Raw genomic sequence first — 21,196 nt, forward strand, 5'->3', positions numbered from 1 at the left:
AATAATAATAATAACACTGGGGTATACAAGATAATCAGGCTGGATAAAATCTCTTTTCCACATGGAGCTCACAGTCTAAGGGAGAAGGAGTAGGATTAAAGCCCCATTTTTCAGATGAGGAAGCTCAGGCACAGAAAAGTGAAATGACTTGCTTGAGGTCACCCAGCAGACAAGAGGCAGAGCTGGAATTAAAACTTTCATCCTCTGACTCCCAGGTTCATGTTCTTCCCACTATGCCTTGGGAGAGAAAACGTTTACACAGAAGATACATTAAGGATGCAACTGCTTAAATGAGAAGTCGAGAGGGTGTGAATGGCACTGCCCAAACCATTACCACCATTATCAATTCTTTTGCACAGTCTCTTGGTTCTTAAGTCTCTGGACCAAGACTTGCTCATTCTGAAGGCAGGACTTCCCAAAGCTTAAATCTGCCATCCTGAAATTTGTCCCACCCTAACATAAACCCAGACCTTGATGGGGAGTATAGTCATCATGATATATGAATATATATCATATGCATATATTCACATATACACACATATACATATATGTATATATACACATGTGTATATATGTATACACACGTATATGCATATATGTGTACATGTATATATATGCGTGTGTGCATGTGTGTGTGTGATAATATATGACTATAGTCCTTGCTGGTGAATGAGAATCTTTTTCACCTTCTAGGCTGTGAGCCCATGTAGGCAGGGATTGTCTCTCTCTGTTGCTGAATTGTACTTTCCAAGCTCTTAGTAGTTAGCGCTCAACAAATATGAAATAATGATTCTGTGGAATATAGCTCTTTCCCACAATCAATCAATACATTCAGTCGTATTTATTGAGCTGTTCCTACGTGCACAGCACGGTACTAAGCACTTGGGAGAGTCCAGTACAATAAGCGGACACATTCTCTGCCCATGACGGGCTTATAGTCTTGATGGGGGGAGACAGACATTAATATAAATCAATTGTATTAAGCGTTTACTGTGTGCAGAGCACTGTACTGAGTGGTTGGGAGAGTACAATGAAACTTAGTAGACATGTTTCCTGCCCTTACAGTCCAGAGGGCGAGAAAGATATTGATATAAACAAATTAAAGATATGTATGTAAGTGCTGTGTAGCTGAGGGAGGGGTGAATAAAGGGTGCAAATCCAAGTGCAAGGGGCAGTGCAAAAGGGAGTGGGAGAAGAGGAAATGAAGGCCTAGTCAGGGAAGGCCTCTTGGAGGAGATGTGCCTTCAAAAAAGCCTTGAAGGTGGGGTGAGGATACAAAGAGAGAGGGGGTGTTCCAAGCCAGAGGCAGGATATGGATGAGAAATTGGCAGCAACATCTAGATACAGTGAGCAGGTTGGCATTAGTGAAGTGTGAGGACTGGATTGTAGTAGGAAAGCAGTGAGGTAAGGTAGGAGGGGGAAAGATGATTGAGTGCTCTAAAGCTGAGGGTAGGGAGTTTCTGTTTGATGCAGAGGTGGAAAGGCAACCACTAGAGGTTCTTGAAGACTGGGGAAATACGGATTGAATGACTGTAGTAAAATGATCTGGGCAGCAGAGTGAAGTATGGACTGGAGTGGGGAGAGACAGGAAACGGAGATCAGCAAAGAGGCATATACAGTTATCAAGGCGGGATAGGATAAGTGTTTGGATTAACGTGGTAGCAGTTTGGGTGGAGAGGAAAGGGAGGATTTCAGCGATGTTGTGAAGACTGAACTGACAGCAATCAGTTGATTGAAGAAAACTTAAGTTTGCTGCTGTATTATTAAGTCAACTCTGCAGTTGTGCCAGGGAATATCAATAGGACACCAACACCTGACTGTGCCTTCTCCCTCTCTCACTCCCCTTCCATGATCAGCACAGTCCTGGAAATACACTAAATGCCTTGTAGATTTAGGTGAATCACTCACAAAAATTTCATATATGCTAATAATAACAACCTGTTTTATATTAGAACAGGCCCAAATCATGTCTCGCATCTGGCCAAAATGTTGAGAAGGCATTTGAGTATATACAGCTCCAGTTAACCCTCTCATGCCGGCCAGTTTGTTGCTTTTGCGCATTGCCTTCTGTAGTGACAAGGATCCTGCAAAGGATTAATCTCCGTTGGTTTATCCAAATGCCTGGATATTAAGATTTAAGTGATAATCAGCCATAGGATATGTGGTTATTAAACTTGATGGGATTTTTAAAAATCCAAGTAATGTAATGAAGTTTGCAAAGTGATTCAGATTAACCAGGTTTGACTACTCAATTTTGAAGTGATCAAGTGCCAGGTATAGTATGTAGCAAATCTAAAAGATCAGGCTTTTAATTTTGCTGCCAGCAAAGTTGAAAGGCGTTAAAAGATCATTACAATATAGACCTCTAAGAAGTTTTCATGATTCTAAATGCTGTACCTCTTTAATCTCTGCAATGTGCTCTTCACCTCATGTAACATATTTCTGCCCCAAAAGACAACTATGCTTATGTGATTTGACTTGAACCTACAGAATATGGTTTAGTACTTCAAATGCAGAGTGGCAGGAGCATATTAAGACCTACCAAAGAAGCATCACTTAAGGATCTCAGAAGGTAAAATGGGTTTTCCCCCCAATGTTTAGCACTGGCCTTTGCATCTAGTAGTAAGTGCTTAATAAATACTATTAACTATGACTCTTTGACAGGCACTGTGCCTTTTACTTTGATGATAGTACTCCTAGTACAGTGCTTGTGAATCCATCGTTACCCAGAACATTTTGTTATGGGCAGGTAACATGACCATCAACTCTGTTGAAGTGTAGCAATCAATAGTATTTACTGTCATATGCAGAACACTGAACTAAGGACTTGGGAGAGTACAACAGAAGTTAGCAGGCACGTTCCCTGCCCGTGGCGAGCTTAGTCTACTCTCCCAAGCACTTAGTACAGTAAGTGCTCAATAAATACTATTGATTGATTGATACTGCAGAATTACTAGCTATTCCAGTGACTCCACTCCTTCAGAGACTCTCTCCCTGGCTCGAGCCCAGAGGGGCCCCCAAATGCCTCATGTTCAATAAGGGACAGTGCCAGTTTTATCCAGTGCCACCAAACACCCTCACCACTGGGGTTGGGAAGAGCAGGGCATAAGCTCAGCTCTTCTTGGGGAGCTTAGAACCAGTGACCCTGGGTGAAGTCTAACTTGCTTACGCCTCAAACTGGCCCTGCCAAATTAATACAATGGCCCATAGTAAGCACTTAATGAATACCACTATTATTATTATCATTATTATGTGGCTCCCTCCCTAGAACCAAGTGCTATGTGCCAAGCACCGTACTAAGCACTGGAGTGGATACAAGATATTCAGGTCCCACATGGGGGACACAGTCTAAGTAGGATGGAGAAGAAGTAGTGAATCCCAATTTTGCAGATGAGGAAATTGAGGCTTAGAGATGTTAATAATAATAATAATGTATTTGTTAGCGCTTACTATGTGCCAAGCACTGTTCTAAGCGTTGGGGTAGATACAAGGTCATCAGGTTGTCTCACATGGGGCTCACAGTCTTAATCCCCATTTTACAGATGAGGTAACTGAGTCCCAGAAAAGTGAAGTGGCTGGCCCCAAGTCACACAGCTGACAAGTGGCAGAGCCGGGATTAGAATCCACGACCTCTGACTCCCAAGACCAGGCTCTTTCCACTAAGCCACGCTGCTTCTCTTGACTTACTGTTTAGTGTTCAGTGACTTACTTACCCAAGGTCACACAGCAGGCAGAGCCGGGATAAAAGTCCACGTTCCTCTGACTCCCAGGCCTGTGCTCTTTCCATTAAGTCCAAGCTGCCAAATAGAGGCCTCTGTCATCTTCTCTACATGGTGATGGGACTAGGGCATGGACTTAGAACCCTCCCTCTACTCCTCAATGGAGTGAGTTGTATGCCTTCTTTTTCTTGGACATCTGTTATGAAGGGACTGGATTTTCCATATGTTCTATTCAGAATCTAAACATGGTTTTAACTGAAGGGCTAAATTGTTCCCTCAATAGTTTCCAATCAATATTCATTTCAACATATATAAATATAGATATGTTTAAAAAAATCTCTATTCCTCCCATACTCAAACACCTCCTCAAAATTCAGGGAAAGCGGTATCTTTGGAATAATAATATTGTGGTATTTGTTAAGCGTTTACTATATGCCAAGCACTGGGGAAGATAGAGGACAATCAGATCTGGCACAGCCTGTCTCATGAGGGGCTCCAATCTGGTTCATCTTAATCAGGGCTGTTGTTTTCCAAAATACCAAATGAGCTGAAAGGACAAGGTCAAACAAGTGACATTATTATTATTACTACTTGTAATAATAATATTTTTTTAGTGCTTACTATATGCCAAGCATTATACTAAGCACTGGGTAGATACAACATAATCAAGTCCTTCATGGTTTTGAATCTCCATTTTGCAGATGAGGGAACTGAGGCACAGAGAAATGATGTGACTTGCCTGAAGTCACACAGCAGTTACATGTCCCACAGCACTTATGTATATAACCATAATACATTTCTATTAATGTTTGTCTCCCCCTCTAGACTGTAAGATTGTTGTGGGCAGAAAATGTGTCTATCAACTCTGTTATATCCTACTCTTCCAAGTGCTTAGTTCAGCGCTCTGCACACAGTAAGCACTTAATAACTGTGATTGATTGGCTGGTGGAGCTGGGATTAGAACTCAGGTCCTCTAACTCCCTGGCCTGTGCTCTTTTCCCTAGGCAACATGGCTTCTCATGTAGCACGTTCTCATGTATTTACTCCTTGAATAAACCTAGCCTTATTGGACATTTACTTGACACTCTCGTAACAATTTTTTTAAAATGCTTTATAGTTCCTAGCCTTTGACAACTAATTCTTTCACATCAGGAATGATTCTGTTGTGTCATTATAATCATTTTCTCAGCACTTGATAATTTCTAAAAAGTCTCTTCAGTTTTCCATGAGGTAGCACAAATTGACATCCATAGCAAATCAATTACATCTATTTATTTGAATTATTTGTTTAAAAAGAAAAACACAAATCACAGTTTACATGAGTACATATGCATATTAAGCTCAGTTGCTTAAAAAGTGCCAAATTTTAAGTAACCAGATAACAGTATTAGAGATGAATATTAAAAACTCAATTAGTCTCAGAGGTTTTTAACTTCTCTGGAATACCTGTGGTTTATTTTCTTGCCTAGGCCTTACTGCTTAAAACCTAGTAAGATCTCCTATTGCTACGGATTTTGACATGATTCTAAATGCTGTATCTCTTTAATCTCTGCAATGTGCTCTTCACCTCATGTAACATATTTTTGCCCCAAAAGACAACTATGCTTATGTGATTTGACTTGAACCTACAGAATATGGTTTATATGATCATTCAGTATGGGCCATGATTTGTTCCAATATCTCAATTTCCTCAATTTTGACCAGAGCAGCTATTCCTGATTCTAGAAAAACTACTGTTTTTTCCAAAGAGTTTTATCAGTAAAATATTTGAGGTGGGTGGAAAATAACACAATTCTTTACAACAGATAAATTATCCTAGAAGAAAAGTATTTTAATGATTTAGTATTTTGGAAAAAAAAAGGCTGTGGCCTAATGGCCTGTTAAATCTGTACTGCTGGGGACATAGTGGTGTGCTAGGTGCTGGGGAATGTACCAAAAATGTGAAATCAGAGCCAATGAAGGATATTCTAGAGCACTGATACAGAATGTAAAATTTGCTTAATGTGTTGTTCGTCTGCTTGATGTCATGTTCCAGATCTAGACACATCAGCCCAGGGCTTGACATACCCTAACCCCAAAATGACCTAAACAAGAACTATTTAGTTAGAATGCAAATTGAGCTAAACATCTTAATGTATATATCCCCTATCATTTAAGCATTTACTCATCAAAATATCCTTTTTTTCTGCCTCCTCTACTGCCCTATAAGAAGTACATTAAATCTAATGTACTTCAAATGCTTGCCTGTTACAGTGTTCTACATATAAGTGTTTAATACATACTAGTGATTGAATATGACATATCCAGTCTTTAAATTCTCTTCCAGGATCCTCCCACAAATAGACTGAAATTATAGTTTCTTTGGGGAAACTTACATAATGTTATCTATAACTTTCTAGGAGAGACAACAAAGTGACACAATGTTTCTCAGATCATGTTTCTCTGAACTCAGATTTTCTATGCCAATTCCCAAACCAGATAGATCTTTGGAGAAATGATGAATATATTAATTCCCTTTTGGGTCAAGAAGATTCATATTCTGTTGACAGTGGTTTAGTGACACAGGTCCAAATTTTTTTTTTTAATCTTTACATGTAAAGCAAGTGAACTTCAAAAACAATTTTTTGTTTCCAGGTTTGGGCCCACTGGCAATCTGTGCATTTTGGAAATCCAGGTGTTTGATCTGGTAAATAAAGTCTTATCTTTTGATGAATGATAGACAAAACATAAAACACCCTCAAATATTTGTATCAGACTAAATCATTTATTTGACATGTTTTTAAAGTAGATAAAGGCAAATATGCAGCCGCATAAAAAGAATCACATTCGCACATTACTTGAACACACGCAACAGTGGGTAAATATAATAAAGTGTGGAATGGACCTCAGTGTTCAATGGCAAAATATCATCAAGGATGGAAAAATGCTTTAGGCTTCTAATTTCACTGACTCCAGGACTGAACGTGCTTCTTTATATTCGTCGGCGTCTTCCAAATCCTTCTCGCCTTCCTACAATGAGATAAAACAAGACTGATTTTAAACTGAAGCTCTGAGGGCTGCATCCTTGCAGAGCTCTGCACTTAGTAAAACTCACACTCACTCGTTCTGTCACTATGTGAATGTGCACGAATGGTTTTTAACAACATTGTGGTGAGCTCAACCCAAATGGGCTCAGGCTATTGGCGAACATTCCCTATTTTCCTAATGATGTTCTAGTCCAAAACCATAATGAAAACACATGCCGTTGTAGAACTGAGTGAACTTCATATGAACTTGCAGTGGGCTTGTGCCTATGGTAATAGGCTCCCTCGTGTCCACTTTCTCCTCCATCTACCAAGTCACTTGTCTCTCCCAGGGTTTGCTCCAGTTCTTTCTCCCTTTTTATTTATTTATGGTATTTGTTAAGGTGCTTACTATGTGCCAGGCACTGTACTAAGTGCTGGGGTAGATACAAGCGAATAGGGTTGGATACAGTCCATGTCCCACATGGGGCTCATGGTATTAATCCCCATTTTACAGATGAGATAACTGAGGCACAGAAGTTAAGTGGCTTGCCCAAGGTCAAATGGCAGACAAATGGAAGGGAGAAGAAAGGCAAAAAGATTGACATCACTATATCACAGAATGTTCAGTATTATGGATGTAACTGTATAGCCCTGAGGATTATGATTATTTAGGGCCACCAGCACTAAGTAGTTAATGGAGAAGTTCTTTCCATCAATCAATCAATGATATTTATCGAGCATTTACTAAGGCTTTGGGAGAGTACAATACAAATAATTAGCAGACATGCTGCCTGTCCACAACAAACTTAAAGTCTAGACAGGGAAGAAGACATTAATAGAAATCATTTATAATATATAATTTAAAGATCTGTAAATAAGTGCGGTGGGGTTGAGGGTGGGGTGAATATCAAATGCCCAAATGTCACAGATCCAAGTGCATAGATGACGCAGAAAGGAGAGGGAGCTGGGGAAAAGAAGGCTTAATCAGGGAAGGCCTCTTGGAGGAGATGTGACCTTTCATTATCACTATGCCACATACTATACTGAGTTGCATAAAATAAAAAAAAAACAATTCATACCGTACAGACTGTATTTTAAGAACTGATGGCCACTTGTGACAAATGCTATTTTCTCACTGAAATATTTGGAGACAAGTTAGTACGAATAGGTTTGAGCCCACTGGCAGTAAGAAGCCAGACTGGAATTGGAGGTGAAATAAAACCTGCTGGGAAGGTGTCTACTTGGGATCCCAAATCTCATGCCCATTCATGAAGGTTATGAGATCATGTGGGAAGGACAGCAAACTGGATTTCTCAATTCTTGGAGTTTAGGGTGAATTTTTCCTTAGTTGTGTTCCTCAATCACTATTCACTGAGTGCCCAATATGCTTCAGATACTCATTACACCCAACTAGAGGGATCAAACACCTTGCTAAGTGTCTGGGTTTTGCAAGATCACTGAGAAAGGCAAACCTGTAATGAGAAGAGTTATTTAACACATGATTTGCCAGAGAGGTAGGGAAATACAAGTAGCAAAAAGTCAAATACAAACATCTAAGTAAATACACTGGGAACCTCCCAAGCCTCCTCTTTGGGTCTCCTCTCTGACTTAAGTTAGAATGTAGATTCCTTAGGGACAGAGACAAGTTCAATATAGGCACTGTACTAAGACCACATTAATTTTTTACCAAATCATTATATTTCACTGTTAATGCTCAATGAAGTTGTTTTCCTTTCAAGAATGCAAATTTAAATAAACTACCAAATAAAATTTACTGCATGATTTTCCTGTAAATTAGTTTTAAAATCTTTTTTAATTATTCAGCCAATCAAGCTATGCACAAGGGAACCAGATTAGGTTCCCGATCAATTTTGGCTGAAGAAAGAGAGATCTAAAGTGGTAATCTGGAATGAGCAAAGGGAACATTAAAAGCCATCATTGAAAGGACTGAAGTTCCCCCACTAAATGGAACTCTTCTATTTTTATCATTTAAAAAAACAAACAAAAAATACCAAAAAACCCACAAAACCTTTTGGCCCTGACTTAAAATTCCTCAGTAATATTTATAGGATGGTGAGGGAGAATCAAAGTCAACAGCTTTTAAATGTTTGCAGTCTCAAAAGACAAAGGTGACTTTGCCCCTACGTTACGAGGAACCTACACTAGAATGTGAGGCAAAAACAATCAGATCCAAATGCGTCTACCAACTCTGTGTTGTAATAATAATAATAATGATGATAATTATGGTATTTGTCAAGCGCTTACTACATGCCAGGCATTCTACTAAGCACTGAGGTGGATACAAGCAAATTGGGTTGGACGCAGTCCCTGTCCCCTGTGGGGCTCACAGTCTCAATCCCCATTTTTCAGGAGGTAAATGAAGCCCAGAGAAGTGAAGTGACTTGCCCAAGGCCACCCAGCAGACAAGTGGTAGAGCAGGATTAGACCCCATGACCTTCTGACTCCCAGGCCCATGCTCTATCCACCTTACCTTGCTGCTTCTCACTCTCACTCTCCCAAGTGCTTAGTAAGTGCCCTGCACTCAGTCAAGCATTCAATAAATACTACTGATGATGATTTCGGTGACTAATTCAGAAATGTCTGACTCTTAGGCTATGAGCTCCATGAGGGACAGGGTCTGGATCTGACCTGATTAATGAGTATCTACCCTAGCGCTTAGAATAATGCACGACACATAGTAAGTACTTAACAAAAACCACAAATAAGAAGTCCTGCCAAATGATAAAAATCAAATCCTTCAAAGCAAATGAGGAAAACGTCCTTAACTATGTCTACGGCAACATCTTTCGCTTGGACTTCATTTTCCAATCCTTGGGTCGAGAAAGATACAAACCATAGAAACAGAAGTTGCTTGGCTCTACTTACTAATAGTTGTAAAAGATCAGAATGGGCGGCTTCTAATCTGCGCTGGCAATCTGGAATCATCATTCTGGATTCTTGTAAGATCTCAGTCTACAAAAGGAAAAGGCCACAAGGCATAAAACCATTAGATAGTGAAGCTAAAAGTTCCTCAGTACCATACAGTACATCTCTCTTTAGCATATAACAGGATTCAGCTTAGATAAATTAAAAACACACACATACTGACACTGTTATTTTCTAAATTTGGATGTTCAAAGGGCTGTTGGGGTGTTGAGGCATAATGTATAATGTATACATTATAATGTACAGATGTTTAAAATACATGCACCTAGAGAAACTGACATAAGAAATCTGGTATTTTGGGACAGCATTTCAGCATGCTAAAAAGTCAAATGACAGCATTTTAGAATTCACTATTTTTTGGCAAGTGAAATAAGGATACACAGGTTAAAGCTTTCCAGAGAACATTTAAAAAAGGCTTTTTAAAACACACATTTTCTCCGGCTGTTGTGAAGCACCTTCACCCAAAATGGGATCAGCTGGTTACACAAATATCTCCTGCATCTTTTGAGTAATAAGGAAAAACATTGTTCAGATTATACCACATAGAGATAATTACTGCATGAAAAAAGTTATTGAGTTATTGATCACATTGTGTGCTCACTGCAGGAGGTTCTGAGTGAAAGACAAAGATAAAGAAAAACGAAAAGCAAAGACCAGCGGGTTCATATTTTTGATGCTTATCATGCATAAAAAGTTATTACTTAGCCTGGTGCTTCATTTTAGGAGAGAGATTAGTCTCCCCATGCAGTTTGAGCAAAATCACCAAACTGGCACTGCTCTGAATAAGAACCTCTTGGCTATTCCTCTTGAAAACAATGGCAGAATTACACATGAAAACTCTGAGCTGGCAGAATATTTCTGGACTTTAAACCCATTATTCAAAACTGGCATATAAAGAACTTCATCGAATTATTTTGAAAGAAAAAAAATCAAATCCAACTTGTGAAAATGAATCAGTGAGCAGGATAAGTGACTTAGCAAATATGTGATTTTCTTTCTCTTAAAATGTTATGACGTATTTTTAATTAAGGTGCTGGGGAACAATGATGAGAGATTTTCTTTCGCCATCTTAACTGGAGCCATGTAAGAAGCACATGCTTCAAAAACTAATTTCATAGGGTTTGAGGGCCCCCTTCTCTTGTCAGTGCACACACACACAAACACACACACACCTGTGCTCAGTCACAATTCAGCAGTGTCCAGAGCCTGAAGGGGATGGGTCAGGGGTTCAGTTAGAGGGTAACAGTCTTCTACATGCTAGGGAGAGCCCTCTCAAGGCTTACATCGATTCATGTGACGGTCTTAAAAGCACTTACTGCAGTGTTCTGCACACAGGACTCATTCAATAAATATGACTGATTGCCTTCCCCTCATCCTAGAGCAGCTGGCTCATTCTTCTACTGGCCCTGTCCAAGGGAAGAGTTTGGCCTCAGTTTACTCATTTGTAAAATGAGGATTCAATACCTCTTCCCCTTCTTAGATTAAGAGCCCACGTGGAATAGGGACTGACTCATAATAAATGCTTAACAAATACCAAAATTATTATTATTATTGTTATTAGGAGAGGCTGAAAGCAGCTTTATTTCCTCCTTGCTAAGGGAATGCATGACCTCTGCTGCTAAGGGGAGAAGGGGAGTTGAATGTAATTTTAAAACAAGATCATCTCTCGCCAAATGGAGATGAAACTGGAATGTTGGACAATTTTCCATTTATCTTATTTGACATTGTAGAAAAGTAAAAAACAAAAACAAAACTTACAAATCACCTATTTTTAAAATCCAAAATTCCAAAGACACCACTAGGGAAGAGAAGCCTGAAGAAACATTTTCCAATTATAAATGAAATCTATTTATCCTCCATCAGGTTTCCTATGGCTCCTCATCCCAAAAACCTGTCATTTCTTTTAAGAAGTGGTTTCAGTAGAATTTTTCAGATCTTCCTTGACTAATGCCTCCACCAGCTGGGTTTACTCTTCTCTTTGCCCTGGGCAGCAAACCAAAAGCTTTTCTTCATGTCAGAATATTTTTTTTTTGTTCTTCTTATTCAAGTAACTAACTCCCCACTCATTGTCAGAAATGTACCCATCCAACCATCCACCCCAGCCCCAAGCTTCAGGACAGATATTCTGGTCAGGACAGCCCTGATACCTTGGGCCTATCAGTTCTGGGAAATCCCTCTGGTCACCTTCCACTGACTTACAATGGAATTAGGAGAGGATCACTGGTTGCGTAGGTTTATTCAAATATCCTTTGTGATAATCTTGTTCTAGCAATATATGCCCATTACATGGTCTGATTTATCTTGTCTTATGCTTTTGAGTTGTTTCCGACCCATAGAGACTCCACGGACACATCTTCCAGAACACCCCACCTCCACCTGCAATCGTTACGGTAGTGGATCCACAGAGTTTTCTTGGTTTACCTTAACTCCCTCCATGCAGTAAATTTGAGTTTCCACCCACGACGCTCTCCCATGCCGCTGCTGCCCAGCACAGGTGAGTTTTGATTTGTAACAGATTGCCTGCCACTCACTGGCCACTGCCCAAGTTAGAATGGAATGAGTATGCCTCTGTTTGACTCTACCGCCTGTAGCCGAGACTGGTAGAGTACTGAAAACTCTCCAGGTGTGATCCTGAGAGGGGATGGTCTATTTTCTAGCTTGTGCCACATAGAAAGTGGTTAATAAATATCAGCAATGTTATTATTGCTGCTGGCCACAATGTTGACCAGTCAGTTCAGAACTGACATGGCTCTGTCCAACTAATTTTTCAACAACAATTCATCTTCTTATCTATTTTTATCTTGCATCTATATATTAGGAAAGAGTGCCACAGGTACAGCCCCCTTAATACTAACTGCAAATACAAAATACAGCAAGCAGAGTCAAAGAAGAATCGAGAAGACAGCCAACAAAATTAAAGCAAAGTTTCTGCTATGCTAACAACTGTTGAGTTCTAATCACTCACCATATTTATTGAATGCCTCCCTTTTTATGGCATTTTTTAAGTGCTTACTGTGTGTCCAACACTGTTCTAAGCACTGGGGTAGATACAAGTTAATTAGGCTGGACTCAGTCCCTGCCCCACATGGAGCTCCCAATCTAAATAGGAAAGAGAACAGGAGAACTAAAGAACTGAAAAGTTAAGTGAATAGCCCAAGGTCACACAGCAAGCAATTGGCAGAATCGAGATTAGAATCCAGGTTCTCTGATCCCCAGGCCTGTGCTCTTTCCAGTAGACCATGCCTCCTAAGTGTCTAGCTCTGTGCTAGCTAGATTCTTGGGGAATTTTCATTCAGTTGTATTTATTGAACGCTTACTGTGTGCAGGGCACAGTACTCAGCGCTTAGAAAGTACAATATAGAAATAAAGAGAGACAATCCCTGTCCACAAAGGGCTTACAGTCCAGAAGCAGTAAAAGGCAAAGGGCTGCCCTGATGGAGCTTTTCTTCCAGTGGGGAGTTCAGATATAGAAATAGGGTGGCGCTATGAACAAAGCCATCCAGTAGAGTTGACCTTGGATCTGAACGGCAGAGTTCCAAAGAAAGCCGCATTCGGCAAATCGTAGCAGTAGCCACAGACCAAACTGTCAGTGCATTTAACATAAACTATCAGATATTGAACAGTACATGTTGACTTTCTGATGAGGTACAATACCTGTCAAATCAACTTGCCTCCAATAACAATAATAATAATGGTATTTGTTAAGTGCTTACTCTGTGCCAAGCACTGTTCTAAGCGCTGGGGGAGATACAAGCTAATCAGGTTGTCCCACGTGGGGCTCACAGTCTTAATCCCCATTTTCCAGATGAGGTAACCGAGGCACAGAGAAGTTAAGTGATTTGCCCCAAGTCACACAGCTGACAAGTTACAGAGCTGGGATTAGAATCCGCGACCTCTGACTCGCAAGCCTGGGCTCTTTCCACTGAGCCACGCTGCTTCTCTAACGATTACCTGCCTAAAATTGTGGAGCACTGGACATGAGAAAACATTCAGTCCCTCCCTCCCTCCTCCAACTGCAGTTCTGCTTTCCTGATAGGTACAGCTTCCTCATCCACCCTCTCTTTCCCTTCCCATCTTGTTCCTCTGATTTTTGGTTCTGATCAGATAAATACTGAGTGGACAGCAACTGGGAGTGACCAAAAAAAGAAAAAAGTTCAGGGGGAAGAAATTCCCTATAATCTCCATTAGTTCTACAGGCCTTGAGGGTCACCTTCCCTGCTGTTGGTAGGAACAGCTGGTTAGCAGTGAGGGGTGAGGGTGGAGGAGCTATTCCAGCCCTTCCTACGTTTCTGATACTTCTGGCAGAGTCAGAGGGTGAGGGTGCGAGAAAGCAAAGTGGGAGTGGGAGAGGCTGTCCCAGGGACACCCATGGTCTGCAAGAGAGTGGTCTGGTAGGCCAACCTGGGGCAACCTAGGAACTCCAGAGACCACAGAGTGTGCCTGACTTGCAAAGAGTCAATGGTAAGCTTTCTAACCCTCTCAGATCTACCATGTAAGAGATGGCAATTTGTATGTACATAGCATTGAAGAGATAGTTACATATTCATCTTTTTTACCCCATTCTCAAAAAAATAAAATAAAAGGGGTCAGAAGAATCCTACCCTGTGCAGGACCGTACACTATATTTGATAAGTAAAGAGTTCACCCCTATAAAATACCAATTTTCTTATCTTAAGGTTTATGTATATGAAGATTATTAAATTATCAAGCATCATATAAAGAGCACGGATGAAAGAAAAATACCGAAGGGATGAAAATGCAAGACTTGTGAGGGTGGAAGAACTAACAACCTACAGAAATTCAATCTGCTCCCGACATTCATTATGAAAAATATATCTGGAAGATAAGAATAGAAAATTGAATATGACCCAACAATTAGCAAAAACAGTTGAATACTGGGACCTGAAAACACAGAAGTAGCATGTTAAGCATAAGGCTTCTTAAATGGCACCATTCAAGTTGTTCCAAAATTCCACATTTGGTTCTAAAACATTTCATTCCTGAAAGATAAGGCCTATGAGAAATACCATAACATCTGAAAGCCGCTATCTAGAAAGCTGACAACACATAGCTCTAATTATAAAATTAATTGCAAACTGAATATACCTAATGAAGCTTTTCAAAAGGCAAGGTTCTCTCTGAAAAAACCTCAGGAGTCTTAAACAGATTTAAAAACCTTTCCTTCAGGATGTCAAGAGACCTTTTTCATTCAGCTTTCTTGCCTCGAGAGTTAGATTCCTTCCATCTCCACCATGTCAGAGGTTGAAATCATTCTTGGATTAGTTTTGCTATTTTCCTGTACAGTCTTTTGTACCTCTCAACCACCCTGAAGGAAGTACTTAGTTTGGAATTACCAAATAATAGTCTTCTGCTCATCTGGGAGTTCATTTCAGACCACGAATACTGAGGGAGATTTAATTCACTAAAATGAAGGAAGTGCTAAGTGCCAAGATGAGCAGTCCATTCCATCCAGTGGATGGTTCTGTGCTCCCCATTCTCACCACAATTCACCTCAACCACCAAGCCTGCCTGACTCCTTTAGGATTGAGCTGATGATGACAGGACTCTAGCAATGACTCCTAAATCTTCAGCTTTGTCCAAATCACCTAATTCCCACTGACAATAGTTTCCTGCTTTTAGATTTGCCAACTATGCACATTTATGGAATTTTCTTTTCTTCCCCAAAACATGCCTGGTTTGTCCCTCTTAGAAGGTGGCTAATAAGGAAGTCTGTTAATCTTAGAACCACCTTATATCGAACAAGATTTGGTAGATTTATTGGCTCTATAATTTTTTGTTTCAAATTCAAATGACGCAAACATATCTCCTGTCCGCATTATGCAGTGTGCATAATGACCCAATAATAAAAGAGACCAAAATATAAACCTTTCCTCATATCTTTGAACGTTTCAAAAGCCATTGTTCCCCATAATATGATGCCAATGGGAAATGAGAGCTTTCAGAAACTCATTGGTGTTTTTTTTTGTTCAGAATAGAGGCATTCCTTTAGAGAAATTATTAATTACATATAAGACAATCTCCAAATCAAGTGGGGCTTTCAGATAACATATTTAGCAATTGACTAGCTATATTTTGTGAAAAGGGAATAAAATAAATTAGATTGACATGTACCTATCTTATATACTCTACTCTTTCATTTCTAATTTTTTTTTTTTAGGGTCTCTTCTGTTAGACTGAAAATTCCTTCAGGGGAGGGATCATGCCTTTCAACTCTATTGTACTCTCCCCCTAAGTACTTAGCATAGTGCTATCCACACAGTATGTGCTCAATAAAAACTATTAATCGAACGCTAAACATACGTGGTTTTAAATTTTATATGTTCTAAGGAATGTGTAACCATGTCAAATAATTTCACCAACAATAATTTCAAAATCTGTTTATAATAAAAAGCTGAACATTTCTAGCATTGTCCTTTATGTAACCAACCCAATCTTATAAAGACACTCAGTTTCAGATAATTGGTGTTTAACGGAAGTTAGAGATATTTCCTTAAGGAAGTTAAGGGAATTCTGAAGACTCCCACTTTGGTTTATAACTACATGTCACACTGGCTGCACACCCCTACTCAACCTCCCAAGTGGCAGGGTGGCCTTCTTGATATGGTTTCCTACTTCAATTTAAGTACAAATGAACAATATCTTATCAAGAAAGCAGAATGCAGTGCTACAGATATTTTCTCAGTGAAAATCTTTGGATGAGTATGAGTTTCTCTCATGTGGAATATAAAACTTGGGTTCTCATCAGGTTTACCCCCAGCTCACAGCACTATGCCAAATCTGTAATTTGGTTCATTAGAGTTTACATGACTTATTGTTTGGCTGTTTTAATTCAGCCTCCTTATGTCACCTCCTCTAGAGGAAATAGCAAAGAAACTGGGGTATCCCTAGTAGCATTCCAGGGGTATACACAGAGTCTGCCTTGTACTGGTAAACAGATTTTCTAGCTGCTAGCCGGGCAACTATGGGCAGGGCTCTTGCAACCTTTGGAGAACTACCCTCAGCTCTGGAATACTGAGGTGCTAATGAATCCCATGTTAAGGAAAAGCTACGTTACCCAGTGAGTTATAGCTTGCAAGTTTTGATCAATGCAATGTGCACAAATGTTTCTTCCTGACAGACATGCACTGTTGCTCAAATTCCACTATAGCCCTCTCTTTGAAATGCGCAGTAAAAACATGCGTTATGAAGAACTGAGCATCTGGCTTCCTTATTAGACTGCAAACTCCTTGAGGGCAGGGGGCTAGGTTTAGTAGTATTGCACTCTCCCAAGGACCTGGTAACAGTGCTCCATACAGTAAGCATTCTTCTAAACACAGTTACGTTTAGAAATTTGGGGATAATGGGTCATTCTCTTTTCAGAGTTTTGCTGAGGCACAACAATCCAAAAGCCCAAAAGAAGTGACTGAAAACAGAAAGGACATTCTTAAAAGTTTTGGTTGTCACAGGCTCACCCACGCTCATTCATCGTCTAGAAATTCCCCAGAGGAGCAGTACTCCACTCTCCTTGGGCCCCTCTTTCCCTTTTTCCTTACATGCTGGGACAGCACACAGTGATAATTAGCTGGCATGTCTTCTTGGTTGGGAGACGTTACTTGAAAGTTAGGTTATTTTGGTCTCTTCCGTGACCTACACAATTTTAAGGAAAACCTCATGAATGATACAATTTTAACAGTCTCGATCAATTTAGTATCCCTTTGAAGTAACATTTCCCCAAAACACCAAAAAGTTTATAGGTTATTTACCTGCTTCTTAATGTTATAGTTTTCTCCATCCTCAGCTTTCATTTTTTCAACCTTTTCTTCTTGTTGCTTTGCTTCTTTTTCATACATCAACTTTTCTTTGACCAATCTAAAAATGAACCAAAACAATTATCCTTTTATACATTTTCATTTGAAAAGATAAAAGATATCTTTCTATTTACAAAAAACCACACCACCCAAACTCTGAAACCATTACAGTACTTAAAATTTTACTGTAGGTCAGACAGTAAGTGATGGGCGGGCAGAGTTCTGTTCTGTTACAGCTCTGAACCTGGTAAGAATCTTCAATAGATGCCTGACCTACAAGCAAAATAGGCCTGTAAATTATGACCCAAAAAGGGAGCACAAAAGCTTGGAAGCTTTGAAGGGGAAAGGAATAAGAAAAATATAGAAAAGTTCATTTGGGGATTTTTTTTTTCTACTCTTTTGTGGAGGGCAGAGGAGAACGAGATATTCAAATGTATCTCTCCAGCTTCAGTCTCTCTCCTCTGCAAATCTTGTGTTTCCTCCTGCCTTCCCTACATCTCTGCTTTGATACCCCGCTGACCCTTCCAACTTAACATTTCCAAAAACAAATTTCTTGTCTTCCCATCCAAACCCTCTCCTTCCCCTAACTTTCCCATCACTGCTGACATCACCAACTTCCTTGTCTCACAAGCCCACATTATCGTAGACTCATCTCTCTTTCAGCCAGTTGCCAACTCCTGTTGGTTTTATCTCCACAACATCTCTAGAATTTGCCCTTTCCTCTCCATTCAAACTACCACCATGGAGGTCAGAGCACTTGACAAATCCCCTCTCAACTACAGCATCGGTCTCCTTGCTCACCTCCCTACCTCCGGCCTCTCTAGTCCATACTTTGCTCTGTTACATGGATCATTTAAAAAAATAAAATCTTTCTGCACATCTCCCTTCACTCTTCAAAAATTTCCAGTGGATGTCCACTGAACTCTATATCAAACTGACAACTCCTTTCCATTGGCTTTAATTACTAATATCAGCTCTCTTTCTCTCCTCTCTTTGTTCCTCTCCCACTACAACTCAGCCTGCACACTTCATTCCTCTAATACCAAATTACTTACTGTGCCTCAATCTCATCTTTCTTGCCATCTGCCCCTTGATCATGCCCTCCCCTCCTTCCTGGAACTTCTTTCCCCTTCAGATCAATCAATGGTATTTATTGAGTGCTTACTAACCAGAGCACTGTTCTAAGCAGTTGGGAGAGTACATGCAACGGAGCTGGTAAACATGTCCTCGGCCCAAAAGGAGCTTATAGTTTAGAAGGGATCCGATAAACAACCACTATCTGCATTTTCAAAGCTCTACTAAAATCATATCTCCTCCAGGAAGTCTTCCCTAACTAACCTCTCATCTCCCAACCTATTCTCCTACTCTTCTGCAACATCTATGCTCTTTAGTCTGTATCTCCTAAACACTTTGATATTCACCCCATCCCCACACCCACCTCCCAACTCCAGCACTCTCCCAACTGCTGAGTACATGGTTTGGCACCCAATAATTGTTCAATAAATAAAACTGATTGATATTGCAGTAATTTAGCACTTATTAAGGGCTTACAAGGTGTCAGTAAGTGCTGGGTTAGATACAAGATAACAAGATCAGACACAGTCACTGATCCCTAAACCACTCACAATCTAAGAGAGAGGGAGAGAAGTATCCTAACCCTACTTTTCAGATCAAATATCAATCATATTTATTAAGTGCTTACTGTGTGCAGAGTACTGTACTAAGTGCTTGGGAGAGGACAATGTAACAGAGTTCGTAGCTAAACTCCCTGCCCACAGTGAGCTTACAGTCTAGAGGAGGACACTGAGGCTCAGAGACTTTAAGTGAGTTGCCCCAGATGATACAGAAAGTCCGATCTCTTGACTCCCAATCTTCCCCATGAGAAATGGCTTTCCTCTGGCCAGGGAGAATGATCAGTTCAGGGTGAACTGGAAGAACACATGGACTAATGGTATCAAGTTGGAATAGTGTGGGGTATGGATCAAAACAATTTTGCCTCATTTACTTAACTGAATACTAAGAGTCACAGTAAAAAGTCACTACATGGCAGAATGAATCTGGTAGAAAGTCCAGCTTTAGCATTCATTCCCATCCACTGGTGCATTGGGAAAGTTGTGATTGTTAGACTAGATGGCTCTGAGGGATCAGGGAAAAGAATGGAAAAAGCTTCTTTAACAATACTTTACTACAGCCTATTGTGATTACTATTGTCCATTTATGGCTTCTTTTATTACTTTCTTTCTGTTCCTGTCACCACTCCTCTCTGCCCCTTTCTAGACTGTCAGTCCCTTAAGGGCAAGGACCTGGGTTTGAATGATCATTCTTGTATCTTTCAGTGCTTAGAATTAGGATTCAAGGTGCCGTATACAAGTATACAAGTGAAGTCATGTGGCTTAATGGAAAGAGCACGGGCTTGGGAGTCCAAGGTTGTGGGTTCTAACCCCAGCTCCTTCACTTATCAGCTGAGTGACTTTGGGTAAGTCACTTAACTTTGCTGTGCCTAAGTTATCTCGTCTGTAAAATGGGGATTAAGACTATGAGCCCCACATAGGGCAACCTGATTACCTTATGTCTACCCCAGCACTTAGAACAGAGCTTGGCACTTAGTAAGTGCTTAACAAATACCATTATTATTAAGTGTTCAACAAATTCAATAAGTAATAATAGTTTTATCTACAGCTGCTTCTTAAAGTTATTTTTTGTGCCGCTCCAGTAAAGAAGAGTAGACTATCTCCTGCTTTCATGAAACTTTTAGTTAAGGCGCAGGGCCCAGTCAAAAAAGCAGCAACAGCAGATGTTATATAGTAGCTATCCTGGAGGAAAATTATATATATATTTATGTAAATCAGAAAACATGGCAGTCACTGCCAGACTCCCAGAGTGTGAGGCAATCTATTCACACACCTCAAACTTTAGGCTGCTTGAGTCACATTAGGCAGATGGCAATCTTATTGCTGTTTCTTCTCCTTTATTGCTGTTTTTCCCTCTACATGGCCTGATTTTGGGCTCCATCACTGCTTATTAACATCTCTACTGGTTCAAAAGTGAAATAGCCTGTAATAACTTGAAATGCCACACACTTTTCTCCCTACATGGTTACCCTCCTTCCTGTATTTGGCACCAATCTCTAACTCTACATTTTTCTTGCCAAATTCTTATCTTGTGGAGATATCGCTCTTCCTGCTTCTGCTCTCTGAAGCTGGCCCCATCTGGCCCTGCTTCTGGCTGGCTCCCGCTCCCTACTCACACTCCCTCCAAGCCAGACGCAGCTCCCTCCTAGAGGAGAAGTGGTTCCTTGTGGGCAGGGAACATGCTTACCAACTCTGTTGTACTGAACTCTCCCAAGCGCTTAGTATAGTGCTCAGCACACAAGTTCTCAATAAATCCCACTGGCTGCTCTCCTTTTTTGTTGTTGGCTCTAGCCCCAGTGTCCTGCTCAGCAGCTCTGGGTGGCATTGAGAGGCACTGTGATCAAGTGGACAGAGCACAGGCCTGGCAGAAAGACCTGGGTTCTAATCCAGGTTCCATCACGTCTGCTGTGTGACCTTGACCAAGTCACTTAACTTCTCTGGGCCTCAGTTACCTCAAATCTGTAAAATATGGATTGACTCTGAACCCTAAGTGGGACATGAACTCTGTCCAATCTGTTTACCTTGTATCGACCCCAGTGCTTAGTATTACCAATTAATAATTATTATGATTACAGTGCCCAGCACTT

General features: G+C 40.3%; 1 protein-coding gene across 1 annotated transcript in view; it reads right to left on the minus strand.

The window, feature by feature from the left end:
* Positions 1-4,976: 4,976 nt before the first annotated feature.
* Positions 4,977-21,196, minus strand: part of TBCA (tubulin folding cofactor A) — a 45,653-nt gene continuing 29,433 nt past the window's right edge. Inside the window, exons 2-4 of the mRNA XM_029069374.2 lie at positions 17,434-17,539; positions 9,611-9,697; positions 4,977-6,728 (exon numbers count right to left, since the gene is read on the minus strand). Of these exons, the coding sequence (XP_028925207.1) occupies positions 6,648-6,728; positions 9,611-9,697; positions 17,434-17,539 (274 nt within the window). The 3' untranslated portion in view covers positions 4,977-6,647. The remainder of the gene's footprint in view (positions 6,729-9,610; positions 9,698-17,433; positions 17,540-21,196) is intronic.

The sequence above is a fragment of the Ornithorhynchus anatinus genome, chromosome 1 (assembly GCF_004115215.2).
Source record: "Ornithorhynchus anatinus isolate Pmale09 chromosome 1, mOrnAna1.pri.v4, whole genome shotgun sequence".
Taxonomy (NCBI): Eukaryota; Metazoa; Chordata; class Mammalia; order Monotremata; family Ornithorhynchidae; genus Ornithorhynchus; species Ornithorhynchus anatinus.